The 26,542-nt window shown below is 38.5% G+C and overlaps 1 protein-coding gene across 1 annotated transcript; it reads left to right on the top strand.

Annotated features, from left to right (window-relative positions):
* Window positions 1–6,035: 6,035 nt before the first annotated feature.
* Window positions 6,036–25,339, top strand: LOC117295926 (gamma-aminobutyric acid type B receptor subunit 2-like). Its single transcript, XM_033778723.1, has 16 exons — window positions 6,036–6,080; window positions 9,835–9,975; window positions 11,098–11,268; window positions 12,333–12,434; window positions 12,747–12,812; window positions 13,598–13,789; window positions 15,282–15,512; window positions 18,070–18,133; window positions 19,458–19,547; window positions 19,981–20,137; window positions 21,014–21,146; window positions 21,842–21,949; window positions 22,411–22,536; window positions 22,950–23,095; window positions 24,472–24,664; window positions 25,157–25,339. Exons 1-16 carry the CDS (start codon window positions 6,066–6,068, stop codon window positions 25,250–25,252), a joined length of 2,031 nt encoding a protein of 676 aa, XP_033634614.1. The 5' UTR covers window positions 6,036–6,065; the 3' UTR covers window positions 25,253–25,339.
* The last annotated feature ends 1,203 nt before the right edge of the window (window positions 25,340–26,542 follow it).

The following is a 26,542-nucleotide window of genomic DNA, read 5'->3' as shown; positions in this document are numbered from 1 at the left end:
TTCACTACCGAACAATCTCTCACCAGTGTGAACTTTCTAGATGTGACAATAACCAAGTCTCCTAATGGCCTTGTCAGATGTTTACAGTAAACCCACCGACACCCACCAGTACCTTCTCTCCAATAGCTGTCAGCCTAGTCACTGTAAGAAGGCAATTGCTTACAGTCAGGCCTTACGTATCAGGCGTATAATGTTCCACAGATACCCTGTACAATAGGCGCTCATCAGAGCTAAGGAAACACCTTGTATCTAGGGGACACAGCGAACATAGGGTCCAACTTGCTATCAACAGGGCTCTCAAAGTACCTCGTCATACTCTGTTGACTAACACGGGAGCTAAAAAAGCTCCTACCAATAGAGTTGCTTTGGTCACCACCTTCCACCCCAAACTACCCAAACTTCCCTCAATTCTCAATAATAACATGCCTATACTTCACTCCTCCAGCAGGTTACACTCAGCAATCCCTGAGGTTCCCATGGTTGCATTCCGCCGCCCTTGGTGACATACTAGTCAGGGCCAAACTTCTCCTAGGTACAGTCCAAACACAACTCCCGAAAGATATCACAAATGTACCCGTTCCAAATGCAAAACGTGTCTGCACATTAAGCCCTCACTTAAGGTGAAGAGTCATACCACTGGCTCTTCATACAACATCAAGACCGACTCTGAATGCAGCACGTCTAATGTAGTCTATAACATATCACGTTAGAGATGTGGGCTACAATATGTGGGAGAGACTAAGACCAAACTTAGTCTTCGCTTTGCGAATCATGTCTCTTCCATAAAGACTAAGAAACCGTACCCAGTCTCTATCCACTTCAACAGCCCCAATCATAGTGTCGTTGATGTTGAACTTCTGGTGATTGAAGCTTGCAATGGTGATGACACACACCGCAAGAGTAGAGGATCACACTGGATCCACCAACTCAAGACAGTCAAACCCTTTGGACTCAACATAAACACTGGTGTTAAATAACTTCTCATTACCCTCCACTTCCCTTCTGCCTAAGAACTTATTGATGTATATATTCTGTACATAAAGTATAAATTAATCTAGTTTAAAGTTGTTTTTATTAATTCATCACTGTAACTATCTGATGTAAGTACCCCCCCCCCCTTTTTTCCACAGGTCCCTCGTACCTATTTTTAAAATCATCATACCTTTGATCTTGCTATTCTTATTAATTTACCATTGTTAGTTGCATCATGATGCAACTTGCTCTCTCATCCTACCCTTTCATGTCTCCCTGCATTGTTGTCGAACAAAATTGTCTCTGAAATAGAAACTTTGATTGGCTGTTATTTTCCCGCTTCTTTCTGGATCCCTTCCTTAATCCCTTTCCCCCTCTCTTTTTCTATAAATGGATATGTATTTGTTTGTACTTGTTTTATGCCTCTGAAGAAGGTCCGGATTGGATCGAAAGCTAAGGCCATCTACACTATTCATTATATATATATATATTTATGATTCTCTAATCACGTCGTAAATGAACCGCACTGCATAAGGGATACTAGCTAGACATGGTATTTACTCTCGGATTGTTTCTTACTGTCTGCGAAAAAAAAATAGTGTGAAAATATTGTTTTCGTGTTCTTATGAGTGATTTCTTTGGTGTGATGATTGACTGTAAAAATTGACAATCATATAAGGAGCATTAAACTTTATTGTTGTTTTGCTTTACAGCGTTTGAACACTCTCTGTAGTACGCCCTCATGTGCTCAAACACGGAATGGATAATTAGTCAAGTGTATCGTAGATAATTACCCACGTTCGTCTTGGAAAAAAAAACTGCCACACACCGGGGTCGACACAGGGAAGCTAAACGAACGCACCCTCTATGTGAAATGAGGGTAGGTCAAAGGTGAATATACACGCCGGTCTCGAGGCAGGTCTCTGGCGTTCAGGCTAAGTGTATCGAATGTCTTTTTGAGTAATGGAGTGTGCTCACGCACAACATAAAGGAGGAAATTAAATCTTGAAGCTCCTTCTCTTCCTTCCTGCATGGTTATATACTCTCTCCCGTCATGTGTGCCTACCGCGGTCTTGCGAAAGCACGCTATTGTGTATGGGTGGGGGGAGTAGGGTGACGCGTGCTTCTGAATGTATCCATATCTGCAGACAAGAACGATGTCACAATGGGTGCGTTCGTTAAGCTTCCCTGGGTCGACCCCGGTCTGCCCCGGTGCGTTCGAATAGCTTTGACGTCATTCCAGGGGCTCATCCGGGTCAGCCCCCAGTGCCCTGCTTGTGGAGTGGGTCCTTGGGGGTGACCCGAGGTGCATGTCGTTACCACGAGAGGGCGAGTGTGATCGTTCGACTAGCTATTGTCAGGGCTCACCCGAGTGAGCACGACGGGGTCGACCCAGGGAAGCTATATGAACACACCTATAGAAAACCAATTTCACTCATGTTTTACGTCGATTGTCGGCATAAGTTTTCGTTTGATGTGTTTTGTCTTGATCGCGTTCACAAGGACTGGCGTCAAACGGTGGTTTGTAATTTGGTAGTGGTTTAGGTAGGCGTGTTCGGACAGATCTCCCGGAGAGAAGAGTCGCTTGGGGGTGTTCCGGTAGTTGAGATTGAGGGGCGGGGGGGGGGGGGGTGGCATATTAGTTATGAAGGAACAGCTTCAAAACGTATCATCGACATCACTCATGAGGGTATTTTACCATAACTGGTTAATATGTTCGTACATGAAACGAAATTTATTAATTGTAGCTTGTTATACCGTCATTGTATTCAAACTGTGTAAGTTTAATGTAAATCTTTGAAACTTGTGTGTTGTGTCCTACAAGTGTTGTAGTGCATCGTGTGAAGCGTTTTAAATTTCGTAAATTCTTGTACTGCGCCTCATCAGGTTTGCTTGGCTGACAATTTGAACGACTATTACGTAAGCAATGACTGTTCTCAACTTAACAGATCAGCTTGCCACTATTCGGGTCAGTTGGGTCTTGGGCGTGGTGCCGTCAATATCTATCGGCTCTCGTGGTTTAATTTATTTCAGTAGCAATGTACCTCTGTTATTTTATAATAAAGTATTCTATACCATATATTTATGGTGTCGCTCTCCAGTTTGTTGATGTCTGTTGAAAATCACTAAAAATCAAAACATAATACAAGTACCCAAATAATTTAAGAGTATAACAGCAAGGAGGACAATCCACGAAACGTGACTATTGGTCGAAGCCGTTTAATGGAACTGCATAGCGAAAAGCTTAATGTTGCACTCAACGAATAAGAAAACTCTTAATTTTGTGTATGACCTGACAGTGCAATGCAACGGGATCATTTGATAAAAGCTTTTACCGAGTGCCGTCTGCAGAAAATCAAAGAAATTGTAGTTCTCTTTGGAAACAAAAGAGATCCTCAAAGTGCCTGCCACACATCAACGGCACCGTCTGGAACACGAACGGATAGCAGGATGGAGAGTTGGATGTGTGAGGGCTGTGTATTGACATTGATGCCTATTTATAGCAGATTTGCTTACGTTAGGTATTGTGTATGTTTTTTTGTCTTTGATCTTATGATCACTGTGCCTTTTACCAGCAAATTATAGTATATTGCCCCGATAATGCGACCACGGGATTCACTCTTCACACAATAGGCCTTCTAGCTCAAACAAAACATTTCCTGAACAGGGCTTGACAAAAAGAAGTCTAACCTGTCATTTGAGTTTTGTCTATTGAGGGGTAAAGACTTGAATTTAACAAATCCATGAAGATATTCCTTGTATAGGGTGGCTATGTTCAGATGCTTTACAAAACTCCAGCATCCGGCACTAATAAGTGCCCTCGCTCAAGAAAGCACACTTGATTGAGGTAAGACCTACCCGTACGTCATCATATTCAAGTCCTTTAGATCTTTACAATAAATAAATAAAGGTCTGATTAAAGATTGCAATTTCAAAGTAATATTCGAAGCAAAAGAAAATGTTAGGCATAGTTCAGTACTTAACCTCTCTGGAGAGAATTTCACCTTCCACGTTCATTGCGGAGAGTCTTTCATACGACTTTTAGCTGAAATCTTATATATGTAAACATAGCATATTATAATAATTTGGGGGCTAATCATCCTTACTTGCAGCTAAGAGCTGAATTGCGAAGGACGCGGCTACAACGTGTTCGAGAAGCAGGCATGCAAGGGCGCATTCAGCTGCCAGCCACATCAACCCATTGTAACCACGGCGCACAGCCAAGATCGAAAGTGTTTGATTTTTTTCCTGAGGGAGGAAACCCGGATAGTCTGGAAAACCCTCGTGGCACAGCAGAGAACCAACGCATAACTCAACTCACAAATACCCCGACCGGGAATCGAACCGGGGTCACCATTCAAACATGAGAATGATAGCATTTCTTCTATTCTAAACAATATTTCATGTTGACGTTTCTCAGCAGAACTTTCTGCCGAATCAACGTTTTTTTTCCCTTTTTCTTTGAATGAGAAATGTGTGTTTTTTTCGACTTGATTTCTGTTCATGTGCTTTGTTTTATATTATTCCCACTGATCTACGAACCCCGGTGATATACACATTTTTTTTTTTTTTTTTGCAATAATGCGTTTTGGAAAAAAGGGAATGAATAATAGAGGAGAATATTGAAACCAGTTCTTTCATAAGTAGTGTTTACGAATCGGTTAAAAAAACAAAAAATGTTTTATTCCCTCAAACCGTAATAGGCAATGTCCCAGTTCTCTTTTATCAGATCAAAAAGTGTGTTGAACATTTTATTTTAAGATACACTGCACGTTTTACTAAAGGTGCCGTTAGGAATCGAAGTAGAACAAACTAAAAACAAATCTAACGACGTTGAAGGCTGGTTCTACTGAACTTAATCGGTATGTTTTGCCGTTTATTAAATTTGACACACATTCTGTGTAACTGACCCAAAAATTGCTCCGGCCCTTCGGGACCAGGATCCGGGTCAAGTCTCACTGAATTGCTTTAGAGTGCAAGTATCAGATAGCTTAAAACGTTAATGCCTGTTTGTGATATTTGTTGTTATCTAAAATACACTTCTTTGGGGGTTTTATGCGAATTGAATGAAAAAGCTGATACATCGTTGGGAGTTTTATCAATAATAATAATATTAACTTTTAGAGTCATTGATAAGAGGGTTTCTGAATGCGATTTTCTACTTGTAATATATTCATTGTACCCTTCGCAGAGCAATATATTCTTTAAAGTTGCATACCAAACTAATGTTAAAGAAACTTGAAGTTTGAAATCATAAAACAAGGTTCAATGCCTTCCACTCGCTCCTTTTTGAAAGATACATAATTTTAGATGCGTCTGCAATGAGCGCAATGAAACAAATTCAAGAGCTGAACATAACACAAAGAGAGCGAAATTGCAAAGGTCTTTTCATGTGTTAGTTATGTGGGTATCGTAAAAAAAAAAAAAAAAAATCGGATGATATGGTTGCTATGACACTGTGATGACACTGCTTTATTAAGCCAGAATAAGAGAACCTTTCATTCACGGGATGTAACAAAATCTCGCTGTAGAAAGTCACATTTGCTTCCAACAAAATGGAATGAACCAAAAGTCACCATCACATGGAGTATTCTATTTTTATATAAGACCTCGCTGTATACGCGTCTTGATGTAATTAACGGTCACACAGACTGTCGCAGAGTGGTTTCTTCCCTACCTTTCATCCATGCGGACCCCGGGTACAATCCAGTGACGACGCTTTGCATTAAGTGGATTGGTTTTTCAGTCCCTAATTGATCACTTGGGTTTTCTGTGGTTTTGCAACCACATCTAAACAAAAATTCTTACCACATTCTCTACCCGAGATTATTTAGGCCTCCGGCTCAAACGAACACTGTTATTCTAGATAAAACATGTTACATTTCTTAGCGACCGTTTTAATATTTACAAGCTTGTTCTTTGTCAACGCAAAGAACAAGTCGTCCCTACACATCGGTGGACTGCTGCCGTTGTCGCCCAAGGATGGGTGGAGTCGCTCCAATGGGTACCCAGCGCTCCTTGGTGCTGAGCGTGCTATTGCTGATATCAACAGCAGAAGTGATGTGTTACCAGACTATGAACTCGTCCTACATATGGAAGACAATGAGGTAAGCCTGTTTTATTGATGTCACAATCACAAAGAGAACACACAAAAACGTGTTGAAAACTTGAAGATTTTAAGATCAATTAACTAACTTTGGTAATAACAAGAATGCTCAAAAAGTGTTGGGAAAAAAAATACAACGTACAATAATGAATAAGAAACAGTTACATATGTGGTAGCCCTAATAATGAAAAGAGAACGCTCTTTGATATAAATTACCAATTCTTGAAAACACAATTTATGTCTATGTGCTTGTTACATACAAAGAAATTGTATTATATTTGTAATGTTGTTTTATTGAAGCTAACCCTAAAGTTACCACGCAATTTCGAGGCAAATTTGTGTGGATCATTGTATTCTACTTTTCAAACATCTTTCCAACCATATGCATTTTATAACAAACGGGTACAAACGCTTTTTATAGACCAACTCGTCCCATCCAAGGCAACGTGTTCCTTTAGGTAAGGTGCTGAAGCCGCAGAGATACTACCAGCTTTGTCGTTTGTTGTTGTTGTCATGGGCAACAAATTGCGCACTGTGTACAACTCCTGCAGTATTATTTTTGTTTTAATGTAATCATAATAATACACACTTATTAACGAGCGTAACATGGTGATACTAAAGGGACATCGCAACGTGCGCATACCTGACGAGAGATGTCTTGACATTATTTACAAATTATGTGCCCAATATGCAATATCATGAAGATTATTATCATATACGTATGCGATGTCTTTAAATTAATTGCAAATTTGTGCGCATACGTATGCACTGTCTTAAAATTAATCGCCATAAGTGCGCATACGTATGCAATTTTATGAAATTAATATCAAGTAAGTGCGCATACGTACGCAATGTCATGAAATTAATCGCACATAAGTGCGCATACGTATGCGTTGTCATGAAATTAATAGATAGATAAAATGGTTTTATTAAACTGTCCTCTCAGCACAAAGGCTGAATTACAACAATTTTACATAAATTTAAAAATTGAAATTAAATAGGAGGCAAATTGGTAATAACAATTAGAAAAATGTGTGGAATAGTTAAGCCACTCCCCCAAATTTACACATTGAAAATCGCAACAATTTGCACATTCGTATGCAATGTTCTGAAAATAGTCAAAATTGTGTACGCATAATATGCCAATAGGCTTGCTACGTTGTGTATTTCAGTTTAATACTTTGTCACATACCGCTTTGCCGATAATAGTAAGTGGACAGGCCCCTTTTCGGGAACCTTCACGAATTTGCACTAATGAACTTGGGTACCAAGCAGGTGCACAAAAGTCACGGCGTGTGCAAACACATGCATTGTCACTAAACTAATTCGCCAATAAGTGCGCAGAGATATGCAATGTCGTGAAATTTTGAAATTGCTAATAATTTTACGCCATTGCAAACATATGCGCACATATTTGTGAAAAAGAATGCACGACATTGCAAAATGTCTGTGTAAACATCTGAGTATATAGATTCACGACATCATCAAGACAATAGTATTTGTAATTGTTTTGATGACATTGCATAATGTTTGCGCACACTATTTGCAGTTTATTTCTGCACGGCATTGCGTACGTCAATGCAAATGTTTGCGAATAAATTCACGACATCGCAAACGTCTGCACACATGTTGAGAATATATTCGCAGATCGCATACGTTTGCGCACATTTGCTATACATGTCCTGACATTGAATTATCTGAAAACATTGCGATAAATTTCATCCGTACGTGAACATAATTATCCCCAATAAACTCCAAGACATTTCATACGTTTGCGCACAAATTTGCGAGATTCGATGTCCCTTCGGGGCCACCACACATATAATTACAGCCATTCTGAAAATTCAACGAGGTCGTTCCACTGTCTACTGAAATGGTTGGCGTGTGCGTAAAGCGCTCACCTCTCACCAAGGTGACCCCGGTTCGATTCCCGGGGCCATTTTATGTGAGTTGAGGTGTGCGTTGGTTCTCTGCTGTGCCACGAGGGTTTTCCAGAACACCCGGTTTTCCTCTCTCGGGAAAAATCAAACACTTTCGATCTTGGCTGTGCTCCGTGGTCATAATGGGCTGATGTGGCTGGCAGCCAAAGGCGCCTTGCATGCCTGCTTCTCGAACACGTTGTAGCCGCGTCTTTCGCAATTCAGCTCTTAGCTGTGAATAAGGATGATTAGCCCCAAAATTATTATTAGCTGTTCCGATCCAGTCGGAACAGCTATTGTTTCCGTCGAGATTTTTATTATTATTATTATTATTATTATTATTATTATTATTATTATTATTATTATTATTATTATTATTATTATTATTATTATTATTATTATTATTATTATTATTATTATTATTATTATTATTATTATTATTATTATTATTATTATTATTATTATTATTATTATTATTATTATTATTATTATTATTATTATTATTATTATTATTATTATTATTATTATTATTATTATTATTATTATTATTATTATTATTATTATTATTATTATTATTATTATTATTATTATTATTATTATTATTATTATTATTATTATTATTATTCTTTGTTTCCGCCGTTTTTTGTTTGTTCCTTAGCTCCTAAACCATAAGGTCAAAAGAGTTAAATCATATATCAAATTGAAGCTTAGAACATAAGCTCTTACTCATAACCACGTGACCCTCATTTGCATATTTAATTGGGAAATCTTTGTAGCACCATATCTCAAGAATTACACGGCCGTTTAACAGACTGTTTGTAGATATAGACTCCTTGGGGATTGGAGTAACTGATTCTAATAAGAGATATTTCAGTCCATTAAAATCAATCAAAGTACGTCTATAATTAACGATTAATTAAAAATCTTGGCATCATGGGTACAACGTAGTACCTCATAAACTGGATGCAGTCACATTCAACACATTGCAATAGCTTCTCCACGGTTAATGCAATTCAAAATTGAGATTTTGCAAAAGGCATTGGATTGGGGTAAGTTGCATACCATCGTGTACCTTATGAAATTTATTAGTACGAAAAATACAATTTTAAGACTGTGACGTCATCACATGTTAATTTATGCTAATTAGAAGCTTTAATGAGTTTTCCTTTGCAGCACTATATCTCAAGAAGTGTACGGCCGATTTCAAAGTTTTTTTCAGTATTAGACTCATTAGGCATAGGGGAATTGCCTCGGGTAACCGTGACCCCGATTTGATCTCTACTTCCGGGTCAACTGGAAGTAGGACCAAATCTGAAGAGTTACACAACCGATTTAATTTTTTTCTTTAGTTATAGATTCCTAAGGCATTCCATTTTGTTGGGGAAAATCCGTGACCCCATTTTGACCTCTTCTTTTGGGTCAACCGGAAGTGGGACCATTTCTCAAGAACTACACAACCGATTTTCAATTTTTTTTTTAGTTATAGACTACTTGCGCATTGAATATTAACTTTGAAAACTGAGACCCCCATGTTGACCTTTATTTCCGGGTCAACCGGAAGTTGGACCTTATCTCAAAAACAACCCAACCGATTTTCAGACTTTTTTCAGTTATGGGCTCCTTTGGAATTGGGCAATCGCATCGGGTAGGTATGACCCCATGTTGACCTTTATTTCCGGGTCAACCGGAAGTGGGACCATATCTCAAGAACCATGCAACCGATCTTCAGTTTCTTTTCAATTATAGACCCCTTGAACCTTGAAAATTAAAAAGGAACAGCTCTGTGTTTGTTCTCAAACACTTGATGTCTAGTTATTGTTATTTTTATAAATACAGGCAGATTTACCCGTTGCGTTGGACCGACTGTACGTTGAGCTCCTCGGCAAGCCCCCAACCAAAGTAGCAATACTCGGACCTCTATTATCTAAAGTTGCTGAGACAGTGGCGCAGGTAATTGGCCGATGGAATTGTGTCGAGGTAGGTGTTAAGGATTCATCTACTTAAAATTTTTAATATTTTTGTGTGAAACAAAATCTGACTTTAGTAAATAAATAAACATGGAATCCCAGGTATGAAAATGAAAGATTATTTGAATCAATTGTATATGCACGAAATATCCCACGATAACTGCATCCAATGGTATGACGTGTATACTTTGTTGTTTTAAAGTTAGCCAGGATACGACTTATTTTGAAGCACTAGCGTGCATCTGATCAACGTCTTTAATGGCGATTTTGATCAACTATTCTCACAAATTTGTTTCCTTTTCGGGAAATTATTTTTTGGGCGAACTGTAACTTAATTATTGAACTTTTATAGCATTTAAAACACAATGTTTGGTAAAAAGAAATACAACTGTTATGGAGTCACAAAGATACCAGTTGATATACGAGAACATTCATTGGATTAAATTGTATCTGGATGAAATACTTTTTAATGTCCCCTATCTCCAATGGGCATCATGACAATGCAACAACAATATTGTTTTCACACTGACTCAGGGCAATGACAGAGATATTTTGATGATTACAGGTAATTAGTTGAAAAATTATTTGGATTCTTGAAACCTAGTAACAGAGCAGATGAAAAAGGAGCCAGCATGGTAGGAAAAGCAGATAAGAAATACTTGTGTACCTTTCCTTTTAGAACAGACAACCACAGGTACAATATCACACAACATTGCACATCACACCAACACACCCACACCCACACGGAAGGCTGTGTTTATGGTGTAAACCGAGGACTTCTCTTTGTTCTCCCATTGTTTGGACATACTTTATTTTTCAGACGTCCCCATTGGTTTTGTACATGAAATCGAATTGAGGACGTCCTCGTTGTGACTTTTCCCGGATCCCCTTTTGTTAAAGTCCTCGGTTTGAATGCGTAGACATGCCCACACACACAGCTCAACATTTAAGACCGACCGTTGAGACCAGACAAAGATGGATTAAAATAACCACAAAACATGGGAATTGCTAACTAATATATTAACTTAATGACTTGACAAATATTTATCCAGAAGGTATTGTTATAACATTCGTTATGAGGCACTTCATGTTGTTTAAATTTGTTTGACAATGATAAATTCTTGATAACCAGATTACCCCCGGTGGATCCAGCTCTGTTTTCTCCAATCGAGATAGATATCCACACATCTACCGTATCCTCACCTCGGCATCATTATTTGGCTCAGCTCAAGCCGCAATTATCAACCAGTTCGGCTGGACTAGGATTGCTACCCTCAACGAAGCAGTAGAACCACATAAGGGGGTAAATTCTTTGACTTTTTATATAATCGTCGTCATACCGGAAAACGAGTAAAAACGAAGCGCGGGAAAATACAGTGTTGGGGTTAAAAGAGGTAATCTGTTCGCATGGACTTGTAGTCCTTCGAATGTGAGATAATCCGTTGGCACGACGTAGTAATCCATTCAAAAATAATTTTAACGTAATAATCCGATCGCGCTGGTTTTTTTTTAGTAATAAACTCAAACGGCTTTGCAAAGTCTTGCCCATGCGATTGATCTCTCTATGCCCTCTATTAAGAGTTGGTTAATAGTCCTACCACATCACTTAAAGCCATTGGACCATTTCGGTAAACAGTGTTGTCCAAGGCCCGCACTTCGTGTATCACAACTTCTATATCAAATAACAAACCTGTGAAAATTTGGGCTTAATCGGTCATCGGAGTCGGGAGAAAATAACGGAAAAACCCACCCTTGTAACCGCGCGTTTCGCCGTGTCATGACATGTGTTTAAAATAAAATCCGTAATTCTCGTTAACGAGAATTGATATTGTTTAACTGTTTTTTTTTAAAGTAAAGCATTTCATGGAATAATATTTCAATAGAAGTATTTCACCACTACCTTCTGTAAACCCTGTAAGTTATTTGTAAATCTGTGAACTTTTTCGTGCTTTAACGTGCGAACGGATTACTGAACGGATCATATAAACGTGCGAACGGACTACTAAAGCCTGCCAACTGATAACTAAACTGAAGGAACTGAAAACTTACTGAAAGCCATACACTGATTGCATGCTAAACCGTTCAAAAAGATTACTAAACCTTAAAGACGAATAAGCAAGTTTTCCTTTTCTCGGGCTTCCTAAACAGATGCTAAGGTAGCAGGCGTTTACAAACGTTCAATTATCAAACACAACTGAAATCTTGTAATTTCACTGTTTTGAGGGGTGTGTGAATCGTTTGAACATTGTTTAACAAATTCAAATCAAATTGGCTATTAAATACCCGTCCCTGACACGATATACTACTCTTGTAATTGCAGTCGGACCTACTTGTATTAAACTATATTGTTCTCTCTTCAATATTCAGAGGATTAAGCAACTTCACGATGAATCAGCGCAGAGCAGTTTTTCTATAGTAAGCTCAGAGACATTTATCACTGATCCGGAAGATGCCCTGAAACGGTTGAAGGTATAGTTTCGAACTTTTACATTTTTGAAAACAAGGTTTACATAAAATTCTGTATCTTCTTTAGTTGCTGAGGTTTATACTTTCACAGTAATCATTTGGAAAAGAACGTTACATTACTGTGCGTCTTATAGGTACCGTGATCGTTAATCATGTAACAAACGCACTTTGTGATACGGGGTGTCAAATATTGTGCGCCAGCTGTAGTTTGCATCAGGACAGATGGTTATAAAGCCGGCTAAGCAGTTATTTTATAAAAGATAGTCACTGTGAATTAATTTCTTAGGTAATAATCTTTTTGAAAATTTCCCGCAGGATATAGATGTGAGAATCATAGCAACCGCTTTCTACGAAGGGAAGGTTCGGAAAGTATTCTGCACTGTGAGTTTTTAGAACTCTTATACTTTACATAATTATTGGTGCTGTTGTTATGGAAATATATCGAATTTGTGTAGCAATTCCGTCTTTTAAAGATTCACCTGCGTCATAACGACTTTGTTTCGTACAGCACGTCGTAAATTGTTCTTAAAAAGTCCACACAGCTCCCAATTTTATTGACAAGAATACAAGAGGAAGAAGAAGAAGTAGACGAAGTGTTACAGGCTTTCCACTTGGATTTCTTTTTTTTTTAAACTACGCCAGACTGTTTGTGTAAGGCACTTAATAATTAACAAAATATTAGTGGAATCTTATAATTATAGCACTCACATCCGTCACTCAATGACGCTCCAGTCGCTTTGACATACACTTCTTTCCTGAAAGGTATGTGATACTAAGTTGGAATGATAAGATCCCCTTTTGCATGGCACCATGTAGTGGTTTACAAGGTGCTGTTGCGCACTATGCTGCCAACCAAACCAGGAACACCGGGGCGAACCCCTTTGAAGTGTACTGGGTTCTTTTACGTGCGTTACACAAAACACGGTACCAACGGTTTTACGTCCCATCTGAAAGACGAAGCAATGGTTAAGTGTCTTGCTTGATGACACAAGTGTCACGACTTGGACTCGAACCCACACTGTGCTTATCAGAAGCACCATAGTTTAAATTTGGTGCTCTTGAAAACGCTCGACCACGACACTTCCACTTGTTTCGTTGCCGAGCCTCATTTTAATGTCTAGTTCTAAATACTTACTTCCATCCTATTTTTATTTTGCTCCTCACAGGCTTATAAATTGGGGATGTACGGTCCGGATTACGTTTGGATGATATTGGGTCTTTACATGAACGGTTGGCAATATGTCGAAGACGAGATGATCTCTTGCACAACTGAGGAACTCTTGACCGCGACTGAGGGGTACTTAGCGATTACATTCAGTTTCTATGGACAAGAGAAAGATGTGGGGCGAAGTGGACAGGTTCGTTTTTATCACTGTTGATTCCATTCATTTACTCTAGCATATTTCCCTGCAGTTCATTCATTATGCCTCAATAGACAAAAACGAAAGCAACATTGACAGTGACAGCGACAGAGACGGGTTCAGGTGTTATCGGCACCTTGCAACCTCGGAACCCACAAACTCGGCACCTAGCACCACCAACAACAAAACAACAGTAAAGGCCGGTTCATAGATCATACGAATGCGAAGCAAATTTATACGTCACAGGGCTGTTTTCGCAGCGTTGATGGGCACACAAGTCAATTGTTGCAACTTTTGTGAAGTCCAATTTTTGTGGCGCATTTGCATTCGCAGGAAGTATGAACGGTGCTTAGCAACTTCAACAAAACAAATAAACCATATTGTGGCCGATACTAGTCTACATACTTCAATGAGAGGCATATAGATACTATAGATACATAATACAGTTTGCAGGGACATCGTACGATATATACTTGCATTCACAATACATACAAAATAGCAGAGTGTAGTTGCTCTGGATACCACTATTGTTACGGTTACACACCTATATTCCGACACCCCTATGTTCCGACACCCCTATGTTCCGACCACATAGGGGTGTCGAAATATAGGGGTGTCGCAACATAGGGATGTCGGAATATAGAGCAGTCACCATTGTTACAATTATACGATATACAATACAATCACACACACAGTGTATTCTCAGCAGTGCATTGACCTCCCAATCTCTTGGCTGCGCGCCAGCTGGTGATTCTATTTTTTTGACCGGATGTGTATTTTCAAGACATAGTGATAAATTGTGAGAATCTACTAGAAGACTGTATTTTAGGAAAATGATGTAGTGTTAAGAATTGTAGAAATAAGACATTTCTAGAACACCCAATTTGGTATAAATACGGGCTGAGAGAGACATTTACTTTCAAGGTAGCATAAGGTAGCATAGATGGATACAAACCGACTGTATGCGGCCTCAGAGAGCTACTCGGTGTGGAGCTGAATTTTGTTCCGGGAGAGACAGTTTTGTGAGCTGAACCTGCAGTTCCAGTTTTGGGTTCATCGGTTCCCGTATTTGCGACGGTGATCACTCCGCCGTTTCGTCTCGAGACCGGTCATCGTGTTTGAGGTGATTTTCGCCCCAGTTGCAGCTAATTTGTGCACCGAAAAGGACTGAAATGTGTTTACCAGTATTGTAGTGCCTCAAGCTCTCGCCCGTAAGATCTTCTTGTTTTTGTAAGATCATTTCTTGATTATTACTCTTAACATTAGTAAATTAGTATTGATCAACATTTTATTGTTATCATCTTTGACGGCTTTAAGAGTAGTGTTTTATTTAATCACACTTGTTCATGTTGTTTATATCAGTGTGATCTTGTTTGATTCTTTGTTGCGTCTGAGAAAAGTCAAATTTTCGGATAATCGACATTTAGGAAAGTTTGGGGATTTTCGGATCGTAACACTATGTCCTGTATTTTATTGGTATTACTTTCAGACACCAGCAGAATTCCGGAAAGATATGTCCGACCTACTCGGCTACAACATCACCGTGACCGATCCAACCTACGCAGCCAATTGTTACGATGCAATATGGGCATTAGCCCTGGCCTTTGATATGGCGGAACCATTGCTTTCAAAGAGTCTGGATTCATACGAGTATCATGACGAGGAATACGCCAATGTAGTCGGCCAGTGTATTTTAAACCAGACGTTTGCTGGAATGTCAGTAAGTTTGTCCGCTTCCTACTTTTGCACTATACTGACATAGAGCCGTTTTAATGCATGACCGAAACAACCTATTTTGTTAACGAAATAGCATTTCGAGGGAACGAAATGTTTTTTTGTGGTAACGAAATGGTATTTTGAGGTAACGAAGTATAGGTTTTCTCGGTCAATGTCGGCAAATGAGCAGCCAATTTCATTTTCGAATTAAAGCTGTTTTGCTTCTGCAGTTGTTGAATTGCGTTTTAAATTCAGAATTCGGCCACTCAATTTCGGTTTGACTGGAGTCGAATTCCTTTAGCACCCTGTTCAACTTAGCGTATCGTCATTCTTTTTCGTGACACACACGCCTCAAGAAGCGTCTGTGAATTTGAATGCTGCATTGATGGATTGTTCAATTGGATGATTATTTTGTTAAATCGAATGACGCAACATTACATTTTGACTAATCAAAAACTGAAATTGAATGACCCTTTTCAGTAGCATCCGATTCCGCGCGAAATGGAATAGCTTGTTGGTTAAATTGGCTGCTCATCTGCCGAAGTTGGGCGAAAAAACCTTTATTATTACAATGGATCGAAATAATTGTGATTTCTTTCGTACTTTTTCACTATTATGTTTACTTGTACCTTATATGGGCTCCGTACGATCGTCTCACCAAATGAAGTGCGCCCTCTATACGCTTATAGTGGTCCGCTTACTAAACAATATCGAACGTGCTAGATATTAAAGTAAAATATTCGATTTTCCTCTAGCTAGCTGGTATACACGGTAGTTTAGTGGTAAGCAGTTGGGGACACTCGATTTGGTTTTATCATACACCGATTTGTTTAAAGCTTGTACTTTCCTGAGTCCTGTGAAAAAAAAACACCGGCAAGAATAGTATTTGAATATCTGCGTAGCTTGGAACAGAACCAAATAATACCTCAACAATCTCAAAAATAACACTTCATTCACAGAATTAAAAATTATATTTTTTTGACAAATTAATGCTTTGACGGAATTTTGTTTTATCAATATTTTTGTTTCAACCTTTCACAAAATTTTTATTCACCCGGCCTTTTTTTAAGATCGGGGCTCCGTTTTTTGTTATCCCTTTTCTTCTTTGTAAAACCTTTTTTAAGCTACTCCACAATAACAGTGTCAATATAACAAAATGCGGTATTCCTACGATTTGACATAATCAATCTTTTTCTAAAAGAAACTAGGAGCCATGAAACAAAACAGAGCATTATGCGATCATAAGCAATAACGGAATCGACACGAGGTGTACAGACTGACAAACCATCGATGACAAACATGTACTTTGATGTCTGGCTCCCAACCCCTCCCAAGCTCACGGCGAGACCCGCACGCTAGGAGTTCATAGCGCCTGGGAGTACACCTCCAGCCCCCCCCCCCCCCCCCCCACGAGACACGGCATGTGCCGTACGGTATATATGCCCCGAGGCTTACGTTCTGATTGCTCCACGCCGTGGGGCCATATAACAAGCTTCCGTTATACGGACTCTTTGAACGCGAATCTTACGTTAGATTTTTCACCATTATTTACATTTTGTAACGATAATTTAAATACATGAGCTTTTTCGTCAATTATTCGTTAATAATTTTGTAATTTTTTTTTTAAATTTGGTTAAGTAAGTTACTTTTAGACGGCTAGAAGTAAAACTAGCCCGGAAGGTCACGTGATTGTTTGTACCACTTTTTGGTTAGAACAATCACGCGAACTGCGTTTTTGTCTTAAAATGCTCAAAAACGGCTAAATTTGATGATTGTTTTTAAGGACTGTTCTTCTTCATTCCTGGAAGACCGTTGAAGTCATATCTTAGTCTATTTTGTAGCCCAAATAGCCCAATTCGGCCGGTGTGTCCCTGTTCAACGTATTTTGCCCTCTGGGTTTGTTCTTATACACCAATTCAGGCGCGCACCGGGCGCTCAAGTGTTGAACACCGCGGCCGATGCTGAGGTAACATGTGCCTAGTTTTGTGCACAGAGACATAAAGAAATCATGTTTCTTTTCCCTTTTTATGGAAATTTAATGTCTTTCTCGACAATCTATGCAATTTCTCTGACATGGCTGCATGATCTGACGATTTACTACAATCTCTGCTACTTGTTTTTTAAATTAAGCACAAAGGAAAATACTGAAATTCTGACAAAATCTCATTTTAGTCACTATTTTATGCAGTTTCTGCGTCTTTTCTCCCTAATTCACCTAAGACAAGCACCGTTTTCAAGATGATTCGGTTTCTATTTAGTTGCCAATTTTGTAGTCAGTGATCTTCATTAGTATATCATGATGTCCTGTTAAGGAAAATGTGATAGTCGTTGAGGAAAAGATTTCAAGTCCATAAAGAGTGAAAAGAAACATTATTTCCTCATGTCTTAGTGCACAAAACTAAGCACATGTACACCGCAGCAATGGCGCACGGTGCTCAACACTGCGCGCCTGAATTGGTGTATAGAATATTGTTATGGTTTTTGTTCAGTCTTTGATGAGATACACTGAAACAATTCGTAAAATAAAATTATTCTCATTAATCTTTACTTTGTCTTCAAAGGGGTATGTGAGTTTTCATGAAACTGGATACAGAATTGGTAATCTGCTGATAGAGCAGAACATTGGTAAGTTAATGTGCAAATGTTCCTCAATGATGCCTCATAAAGTAAAATTCATCACTCTATATTTGTTGGTTTGAACAAAGAATTGACTAGAGTGGGATTCGAACCAACGACCTCCGGATTAACGTGCCGGCGCTCTACCAACTGAGCTATCTAGCCCTATATTGGCGGTGTCCCTATTTTGTCAATATCTTTGTTATATTTTAATAAAAGTCCCAGGAAACCTCTAAACAAGGGTTTCTGCACAAGAAACACCGGGGTTAACCCATTTACTCTTCCAGCATAAGTGTTTGCTGTTCTTACTTGCGGACGTATTTGCGCCTCCTAATGCATCTAACGCATATTCTATACGTGGGAGGGGATGGGCATCAAAAACAGTTCGATTTTGGAGTAGGTGATAGTCTATACAGATCCGTAGTGACCCATACTTCTTATGGACTATGAACATGGGAGATGCACACTGACTACTGCTTCGACGGATGACTTCAGCTTTCTCGATGTTCTCTATAACTGTTCTTTTTGCAACGACCAGGACTCGAACCCGCACTCTGCTGACCAGAAAAACCACAGAGGCCATGACACGCCATAACCTGATTTAAATCAATTGTTGGCAAACTTAAACGTAACAGTAGCCTAAACCAATTGTGTAAGTGCATACAATGATTGATTAAATTAGTTAGTTTAAATCGACACTAAACTGTACAACCAACAAATTTAAAATATCTAACTTTAATGGAAGGCAGTAGATTTTGTTTCTTCAACTTAATGCATGTTCACCGACAGATTTATCAGGACGTTTTGAAATTTCACTTGAGAACGTTTGCCCTGATCACCGAGCCTATACTTGTTGAGGAACCTAACGGTAGTTTTAACAAGAGCGTCGAATTCAGCGACGTTTAGCGACTTGACAGCATCATTCGCGAACGGACAGGACGGAAAATGTGATTAGCCAGTCAACCTCAGCACTCTGAGAAACGATACATACAGGATTCTTTACTCAGATTAAAACCACTGTAATGAAAACCATATGGGGGGGGGGGTGGTTTACAAGGTAATCATTTCCCTAAGAACATTAACTAGTAGTGCTTCTAAGTTGTTATGACCATTTTCATTTTTCTGCCAACCGATGACCCAACCTATGCCGTACCCTACAACTAATCTTAAAACAGACAAATACATCAGCCACTAATTTTAAAATACTTGCTCATGATATCATACAGTATTCTTTATTCAAAATAATGAGAACTTTCGAACTTGCAAGCAAGCCGAAGTAATATTGAAACACGTAACTGATCACGTGAATTCGATTTATATTTGAACTTCAAAGCGGGCACAGAAACTCACATTGGCACATTTGACACTGCTGCAATTGAGATCACGTGGTCTATCCCTGCCGAAGATATTTGGTACTACAATGGTAAGTGCTTTTGTTTATCGTTGTACAATATTGATGAATGCTACAATTGTAAAATAATATGGATGGTGCTCTATCGTTTTGGGATAATCCACTGAGACAATTTCTGGATCAATACACATGTTCAGTAGCGTTACTTTTAAATACATACAAAGTCCGCCACTGTTACAAACACAGGATTGGACAACGTTTGAGAGTATTTAGATTCATGAAAGTCTGATGCAAACTACACACAGCCTTCGTCTTGTACTTGGTTATTTCTGCTGTGTTTCAACTGAATCAAGTCTATTTAGGCTCAGCAGTCATTTTGCAAAATTATCATTTAATAACCAAGCCACAAGATTATACTATACTTGGATGTTGTAGTTACAGAAAAAGAATAATAGTCTTGTTTGTTTGCATACTCTTATATTATTTGTTGTTGTCATCCCTATAGATGGAAAACCCCCACATGATTCCGACATTACAGTTGTAATCTTTGACCTTCAAGCCACGCCCCGTCCCACCCTGATGGTAATGTCTGTGTTAGCTGTCCTTGGAACGGTTCTTGCTGTTTTGTTCCTCGGGTTCAACATATGGAAACGTCAACACAAGTTAGCATCTTTGGTTTGTCTTTTTTGCAATTATATATTTTACTAAATGCAGCAAAGTATATAAAATAATATTAAGCTTTGTGGCGACACAAAAATTGCCCTCTCAGTTTGTTATTGTGTTTAGTTGTTATTACATTTTTTTTATAAGAGCCTATATTCAGCCAATGAACAACAAAGTGATACGAAGTCCCCCTTACATTCTGTCTTGTTGAAGGTAACCCTGATGATTATTCCCATATTTTCAAACTTCGGACCCAAGCTCTGGTGTTGACAGCAGCGGAATGCGGGTTCGAATCCATGTCAAGCCGCTTGTGCCCTTAAGCAAGGCACTTTAGCTCCTCCGTCCAAAGTTGAAGAGGTACTACATTCTGCTCACCAGTCAGATTTTTATTATTATTTTCCTTTGTGTGCATGTCGCCAGACACACAAGGCCTGAAGGCCACTTCAAGGTGTAGGCTACAATCAACTATTTTTTCAGGGGCCGTATAGCCACCTACTCTTGGGGCTGAAACGGGGTTACCCCCCTTTACAATTCATACGGATTTTTGCTATGGTATCATCCATTAAACAACCTTTCTGGTACAACAGAAAGCACTACCTCCACAATTTAAGATGAATAGTGGATTATGCCTATCCTGATATACTGTAAAGACAGTAATCCTGGTTTCGTCCAAGGAGACGTATGTGGCATTGGCCCCTGGCGACAGTTGATTTGGGCTGATATCCAAAACTAGTTTGGTGTAACCCTCATCTTGAAGTGGTGGTCCACAAAAAGAAAAACAAAATGAAAAGAAGGTATTCGGATGCGAATTAACATATATATTAGATAAACATTGTTTATTTGTTTTTTTCTACTTACTTTTTGTTTAATCACAGACAAGTCAAGATGTCAAGTCCACAAGTGAATAATCTAATAGCTTGTGGCTTTATATTTGCATACCTCAGTGTGGTGCTCCTAGGCATTGACAACTCTATGGTGGATAAGGACATGCTGGTATCAATTTGTGTGGTGAGTTAACCAACCAACATTATTACACTCCAGTAAATACCGATTTATGAAAACAAGTACATTGAAGTACACCGGGGCTTAACATTTCATAAAGTTTCAAAGTTCATGGGCTTGACAGTACTTTTTTGTAACGATTTGCATTACAACATTGTTTGTACTCTGTTAACATGAAGTATGGAAATAAATATAAGTTTGAATGAAATGAATGACTGAACCTACGTACACGAACTAGTCAAAATAGTGTTCGCGATCACGAACTGACTCGAAGGTTCCAGTTAGCATTGTATTGCACGACACACACAGTAAGTGTTAAAAACAATAGCGCATTTGAATAATGTCACTGTTTTTGCGTGAACAATAGCACTTACCTTTGATACTTAATTGCTTATTAAGTCAGAGCACAAATCATTAAAAACATTGTTTTTTATTTGTGTTTGTTCCATACACGTATACGCTGTTTTCTTTGACTGCTAGTGTGTACAAGTATGCGCTCGAAGTGTTGCTGACAAAATATTTACGTGAATGTTTGCGATAAGGGGCAGAAATCATAAACATTAAAGTAAACATACATTTGTCGACGTTCCTTTTGAGGCTTCATATTTACACTATCTACCTGGAAAAACCTCACACGTAGGTTTGTGTTTCCCTGTAAGTTGATTGATTCATGTTTCCAATTAACACATTTTCTGTGCCAGTTTCGTACTTGGATCATCTCACTGGGTTTTACATTATCCTTTGGCGGGATGTTCACCAAGATGTGGCGTGTGTATAGCATCGTTATCGCTAACAAGACTAAGAGAAAGGTATACATTCTAAATAAATGGACGCTGTAATTGCTCAAAATAATTGTAAGTATAAAAACTTACTTGGTAACGAGCAATAAAGAGCTGTTGAAAGTATAACACATTGTGAGAAACGGTTCCTTTTGAAGTAACGTAAGGTTTGAATGAGAGGTAATTTCCCATTCAAATAATAAAATACTTCAGCTAAAGCCTTTTTATTATGCACCAGAAAGTTTTTTTTTTCTTCTTTCATTATTTTATTGGAAAATCGATGACCAATAATTGAGCCCCAATTGTCACAGGTTTGTTATTTTGTGCATATGTTGGGATACAACAAGTGAAAAGACTTGCAAGCAAAAATAATGACAATTGGTGCATTTAATTCCAAATCATTTTCAGTAGTAAACTGCATTGTGGTGAAGTTATGGTTAACTCATAAAACAAATAACCGCAATGGTACCCCGTGTTTTATTCTGTCTTAGGTAATAAAAGATCGATTTCTGTTTGCTGTCATTGCTGTGCTACTTTTGGTTGACTTAGCAATCCTCATCCCGTGGCAGGTAGCCAATCCGATGCGTATTGAAGACAGACGAGAACCAGTTGTGCAGGTAAATAAACCAGATAGTGACTTGTTGGTGACTGCAATATTATATAGTTTATTTCAGTCGGTCATTCTTAATGACTATATTAAACATTAGCAGTAACATCAACGGCAGTTCTTGCAGCAACGGCATCAGCAGCTACATCAACGACAACACGTCTATCCGCATACGATCAGATTCCCCCGAAATATCATTTCGTTAAATCGAATTGTTAAACAGACGGGAACAAATAACAGATTTCGTGGGAGAGAAACATGTTCGAGAGAACGAAATTATTTTGATGGAACCAAATAGTATTTCGAAATTTGTTAATCTTTTCAATAACTGTTCACCTGTCCCTGAAGGGGTTCAGTAGTTTTAGGTTTAACGATATAAAACAGTGCTAATACATTTTTTTTTCTTTGGTGTTTTTCCTCCAGACGGAAGAACATCTTTCCAAAAAAGAAAAGCACGTCTTGCTTTACGTCAACTGTACGTCCGAAAACAGCACTGTGTGGACCACGGCTATACTCATCTACAAGACATTTATTGTGGTATTTGGTGCATTTCTTGCTTGGTCTACAAGGTAATTTGAGTAGTTTGTATGTTTATATCACGCTTTAACATACACTGTTTTATGCAAGGTATGTTGAACTACGTTTGAACTATGACTGAGATCTACTCATTTTATATAGCACCATGTAAATGTAATAATTTACAAGGCACTTCTGCGCAAAATGCTGCAAATCCAGCTAAGAACACCGGGCGAACAACTTCTCTTGTCAAGGTACACTGGATTATTTTACATGCGTTACACAACACATGGGCCCAACGGCTTTACGTCCCATCTGAAGGACGAAGCAACGGTCACGACATGCCGTCCAAATCACTTATGTTTATTTTGTTATGTTCTAATAACATCTCGGGCAGAAATATCAATGTTCTTGAACCTCAAAAATCGCCTTGTTGGCAATATTTGCAGATCCCGGAGAAGATGTCAGAGAAAAAGTCTTATTGTTTTTCTCTCGGGGTAGTTATCGAAGTATAAAATGGAGGTGTTAGACATCAGGGAATGACGTTTAAATGATTCGGGTTCCTTTTTGTAACACAAAACGCAATGTCCACAGATTTACATTAAACCAACACCGTTTGAAGATAATGATAGTAGAAAGCGTACTTTACAATATTCCTTGCTGAGGTGCTGTCGTTATTGAGAAAATGAGTAAAGCAATGTCATGAAAATACGTTTTTCCATGCTAAAATAGTTTTCGTCTCATGATCAGTGAGATGAAAATTATTTTCGTGACATTGTTTTACTCATTTCTCAAAAAGTACAGCACCTCAGCAAGTAAAGTTTTCAGGAAGGCTTGTTTTCTATCTTCATTATCTTCAAACTGTGTAAGTTCAAAGGCAGTGGACACCATGGGTAATTACTCAAAACAATTATTATCATAAAACCTCACTTGGTAACAACTAATGGGGAGAGGTTGATATTATAAAACACTGTGAGAAACGGCTTCCTCTGAAGTGACGTAGTTTTCGAGAAAAAGTAATTTTCCACGAATTTGATTTCGAGACCTCAAATTTAGAATTTGAGGTATCGAAATCAAGCATCTGAAAGCACACAACTTCGTGTGACAAGGCAGTTTTTTCTTTCATAGTTATCTCGCAACTCCGACGACCAATTGAGCTCAAATTTTCACAGGTTTGTTATTTTATGCAAATGTTGAGATACACCAAGTGAGAAGACTGGTCTTTGACAATTACCAGTAGTGTCCAGTGTCTTTAATTTAAATCGGTGGACATTATGTTTTTGTCCTACAAAAAGTACATAGACCCTTTAAGCTGATGTCATCGCCCTCTACCCATATAGAAGCAACGACGAACCTTAGTTGGGGCAACAAACTCTTTAATGGATATTACAAAAAAAAATGGTTTCATACTTGTATTAACCGTTTTCAGAAACATCAACGTGCCTGGTCTGAATGACAGTTATTACGTAGGGCTGTCAATCTACAACACCGTCATCTGCTGTGTCGTTGCTGTGCCGTTATCGTTCCTTACAGCGTCATCCATCGGCGTGACCTTTGCCCTCGTGTCCGTTTTTCTGCTTTTCTGCATAACAGCTTCACTCTGTATGCTGTTCTTTCCAAAGGTAAGAACAGATACCATTTACCAAATTAGACTTGATCGTACTGTTATTTTGAGATGCATAAAGTTGTTTCAAAGGTATCCAAAACAAGTACACATAAGTCATGACGAAGTGTTCGCATGAAGCCCGGTTCATACTAATTGCGAATGCGAATGAGATCTGAATTTTGACGCCATAGGGTTGTTTCCGCAGCTAATGTTTCGTAGGAACTGAACAGGAGGTATGAGCTGGGCTTAAGTACAATGCACATTGATTCGTAAACAATATCACAAGATCGATCGCATACGGATGCGCATTTGAATTGTGTGATGTACCTTCAGGGCCACCATAATTTCATATAATGCAACTATGTACTACACTAAACTATAGTTATATGGATTGTTAGTACTGGTGTGGACGTTATAATCAAAGAGTCATTAGTTAAAGTAGGCCTGGGTGACTCAATTTTAATTCTCGAGACGCTTTGTGTCACTGGTCCACAACCTCTATCCCTAGGTCATTGCCGTGTATCGTCCGAATGAAGTAGCGGGAACACCTGGAACGGGAATAATGATTGGTACAGCATCAGCTCCGAGTGGTAATTCAATGTGACACCATCTGAGTATGATGCTGCAGATGCTGTAAAATAGTCAGCGTTGTTTAAAGGCAGTGGACACTATTGGTAATGACTCAAAATAAATATTTAGCATAAAACCTTACTTGGTAACGAGTAATGGGGAGAGGTTGATAGTATAAAACATTGAAAGAACTCTGAAGTAATGTAGTTTTCGAGAAAGAAGCAATTTTCCACGAATTTGATTTCGAGACCTCAGATTTAGAATTTGAGGTCTCGAAATCTAACATCTGAAAGCGCAGAACTTCGTGTGACAAGGGTGTTTTTTCCTTTCGTTATTATCTTGCAACTTAAACGACCGATTGAGCTCAATTGTTCACAGGTTGGTTATTTTATGCATATATGTTGAGATACACCACCTTTGAAGACTAGTTCGTTGACAATTACCAGCGTCTTTAAAGGAACATAACACAATTGGTAAGAACGATCGTTGAACGATCTACATTAAACTAACAAGGTCTACATTTCTGTTTGAAATGTCATTTTGATGTGAAATAAACTAATTTCCCGTTTTGAGTGTTTTAGTAATTATTTTTGTTATCAACTTCATGCAATGTGTAATGCTTCTTTCTCGTGACCAAACATCTACCGGTTTGTATGTTTTGGTATGTTATTTGGTGGTTTACATAAAGTGCTACCACTGCCAACAACTATTATGTGAGCAAGAAAACATTTTTGTTATTTGTTTCTTTAATTGGTTTTGGTTCGACATAGACACTGAGGCAAAAATAGGGGGAGGGCATCCCTCTCTTTACTTGCCAATGTATTAGAACTACACATGTATATTCTAATTTACTTCAACCTGAAGTTGTCTTTTAGATTGCGTTTGTTGTAGTTGTTTATACATCAACAACTGAAGCTCCAAACGCTCATCACGAATGGATTGTAGTGTAATTTTGTCCTGAGAAACGGCGATGCAATAACCTTTAATGTTTGCTTCTAAAAGTCAATTACTTATCGTGCATTTTAGTGGTGAAAACTTTCAAGAAAATCATGATTAATGAATATTTAAAAGGGACAGGTAGCCAACAAATACTGACATTATTTCGTAGCCTCGAAGTAAAAATTCGTTTTCTCGAAGGGCCTTTTCGTTTCCCTCCAAATACTATGTACAAATGTACAAACCATATATACTTGAAATGTGACGTCAAATTGTATAGGTTTTTGTATATATAAACATTTGCACTCGAAGAGTTTGAACAACATGGCGTTTTGCACAGATTGGATTTGTAAAGACTGCATGTATTGGAAAATGAAGGACCTTCAAA

This window comes from Asterias rubens, chromosome 10 (genome assembly GCF_902459465.1).
Source record: "Asterias rubens chromosome 10, eAstRub1.3, whole genome shotgun sequence".
In the NCBI taxonomy this organism is placed as follows: domain Eukaryota; kingdom Metazoa; phylum Echinodermata; class Asteroidea; order Forcipulatida; family Asteriidae; genus Asterias; species Asterias rubens.
Note: the sequence above shows the minus strand (reverse complement) of the source record. Positions and strands in the feature narration are given on the sequence as shown.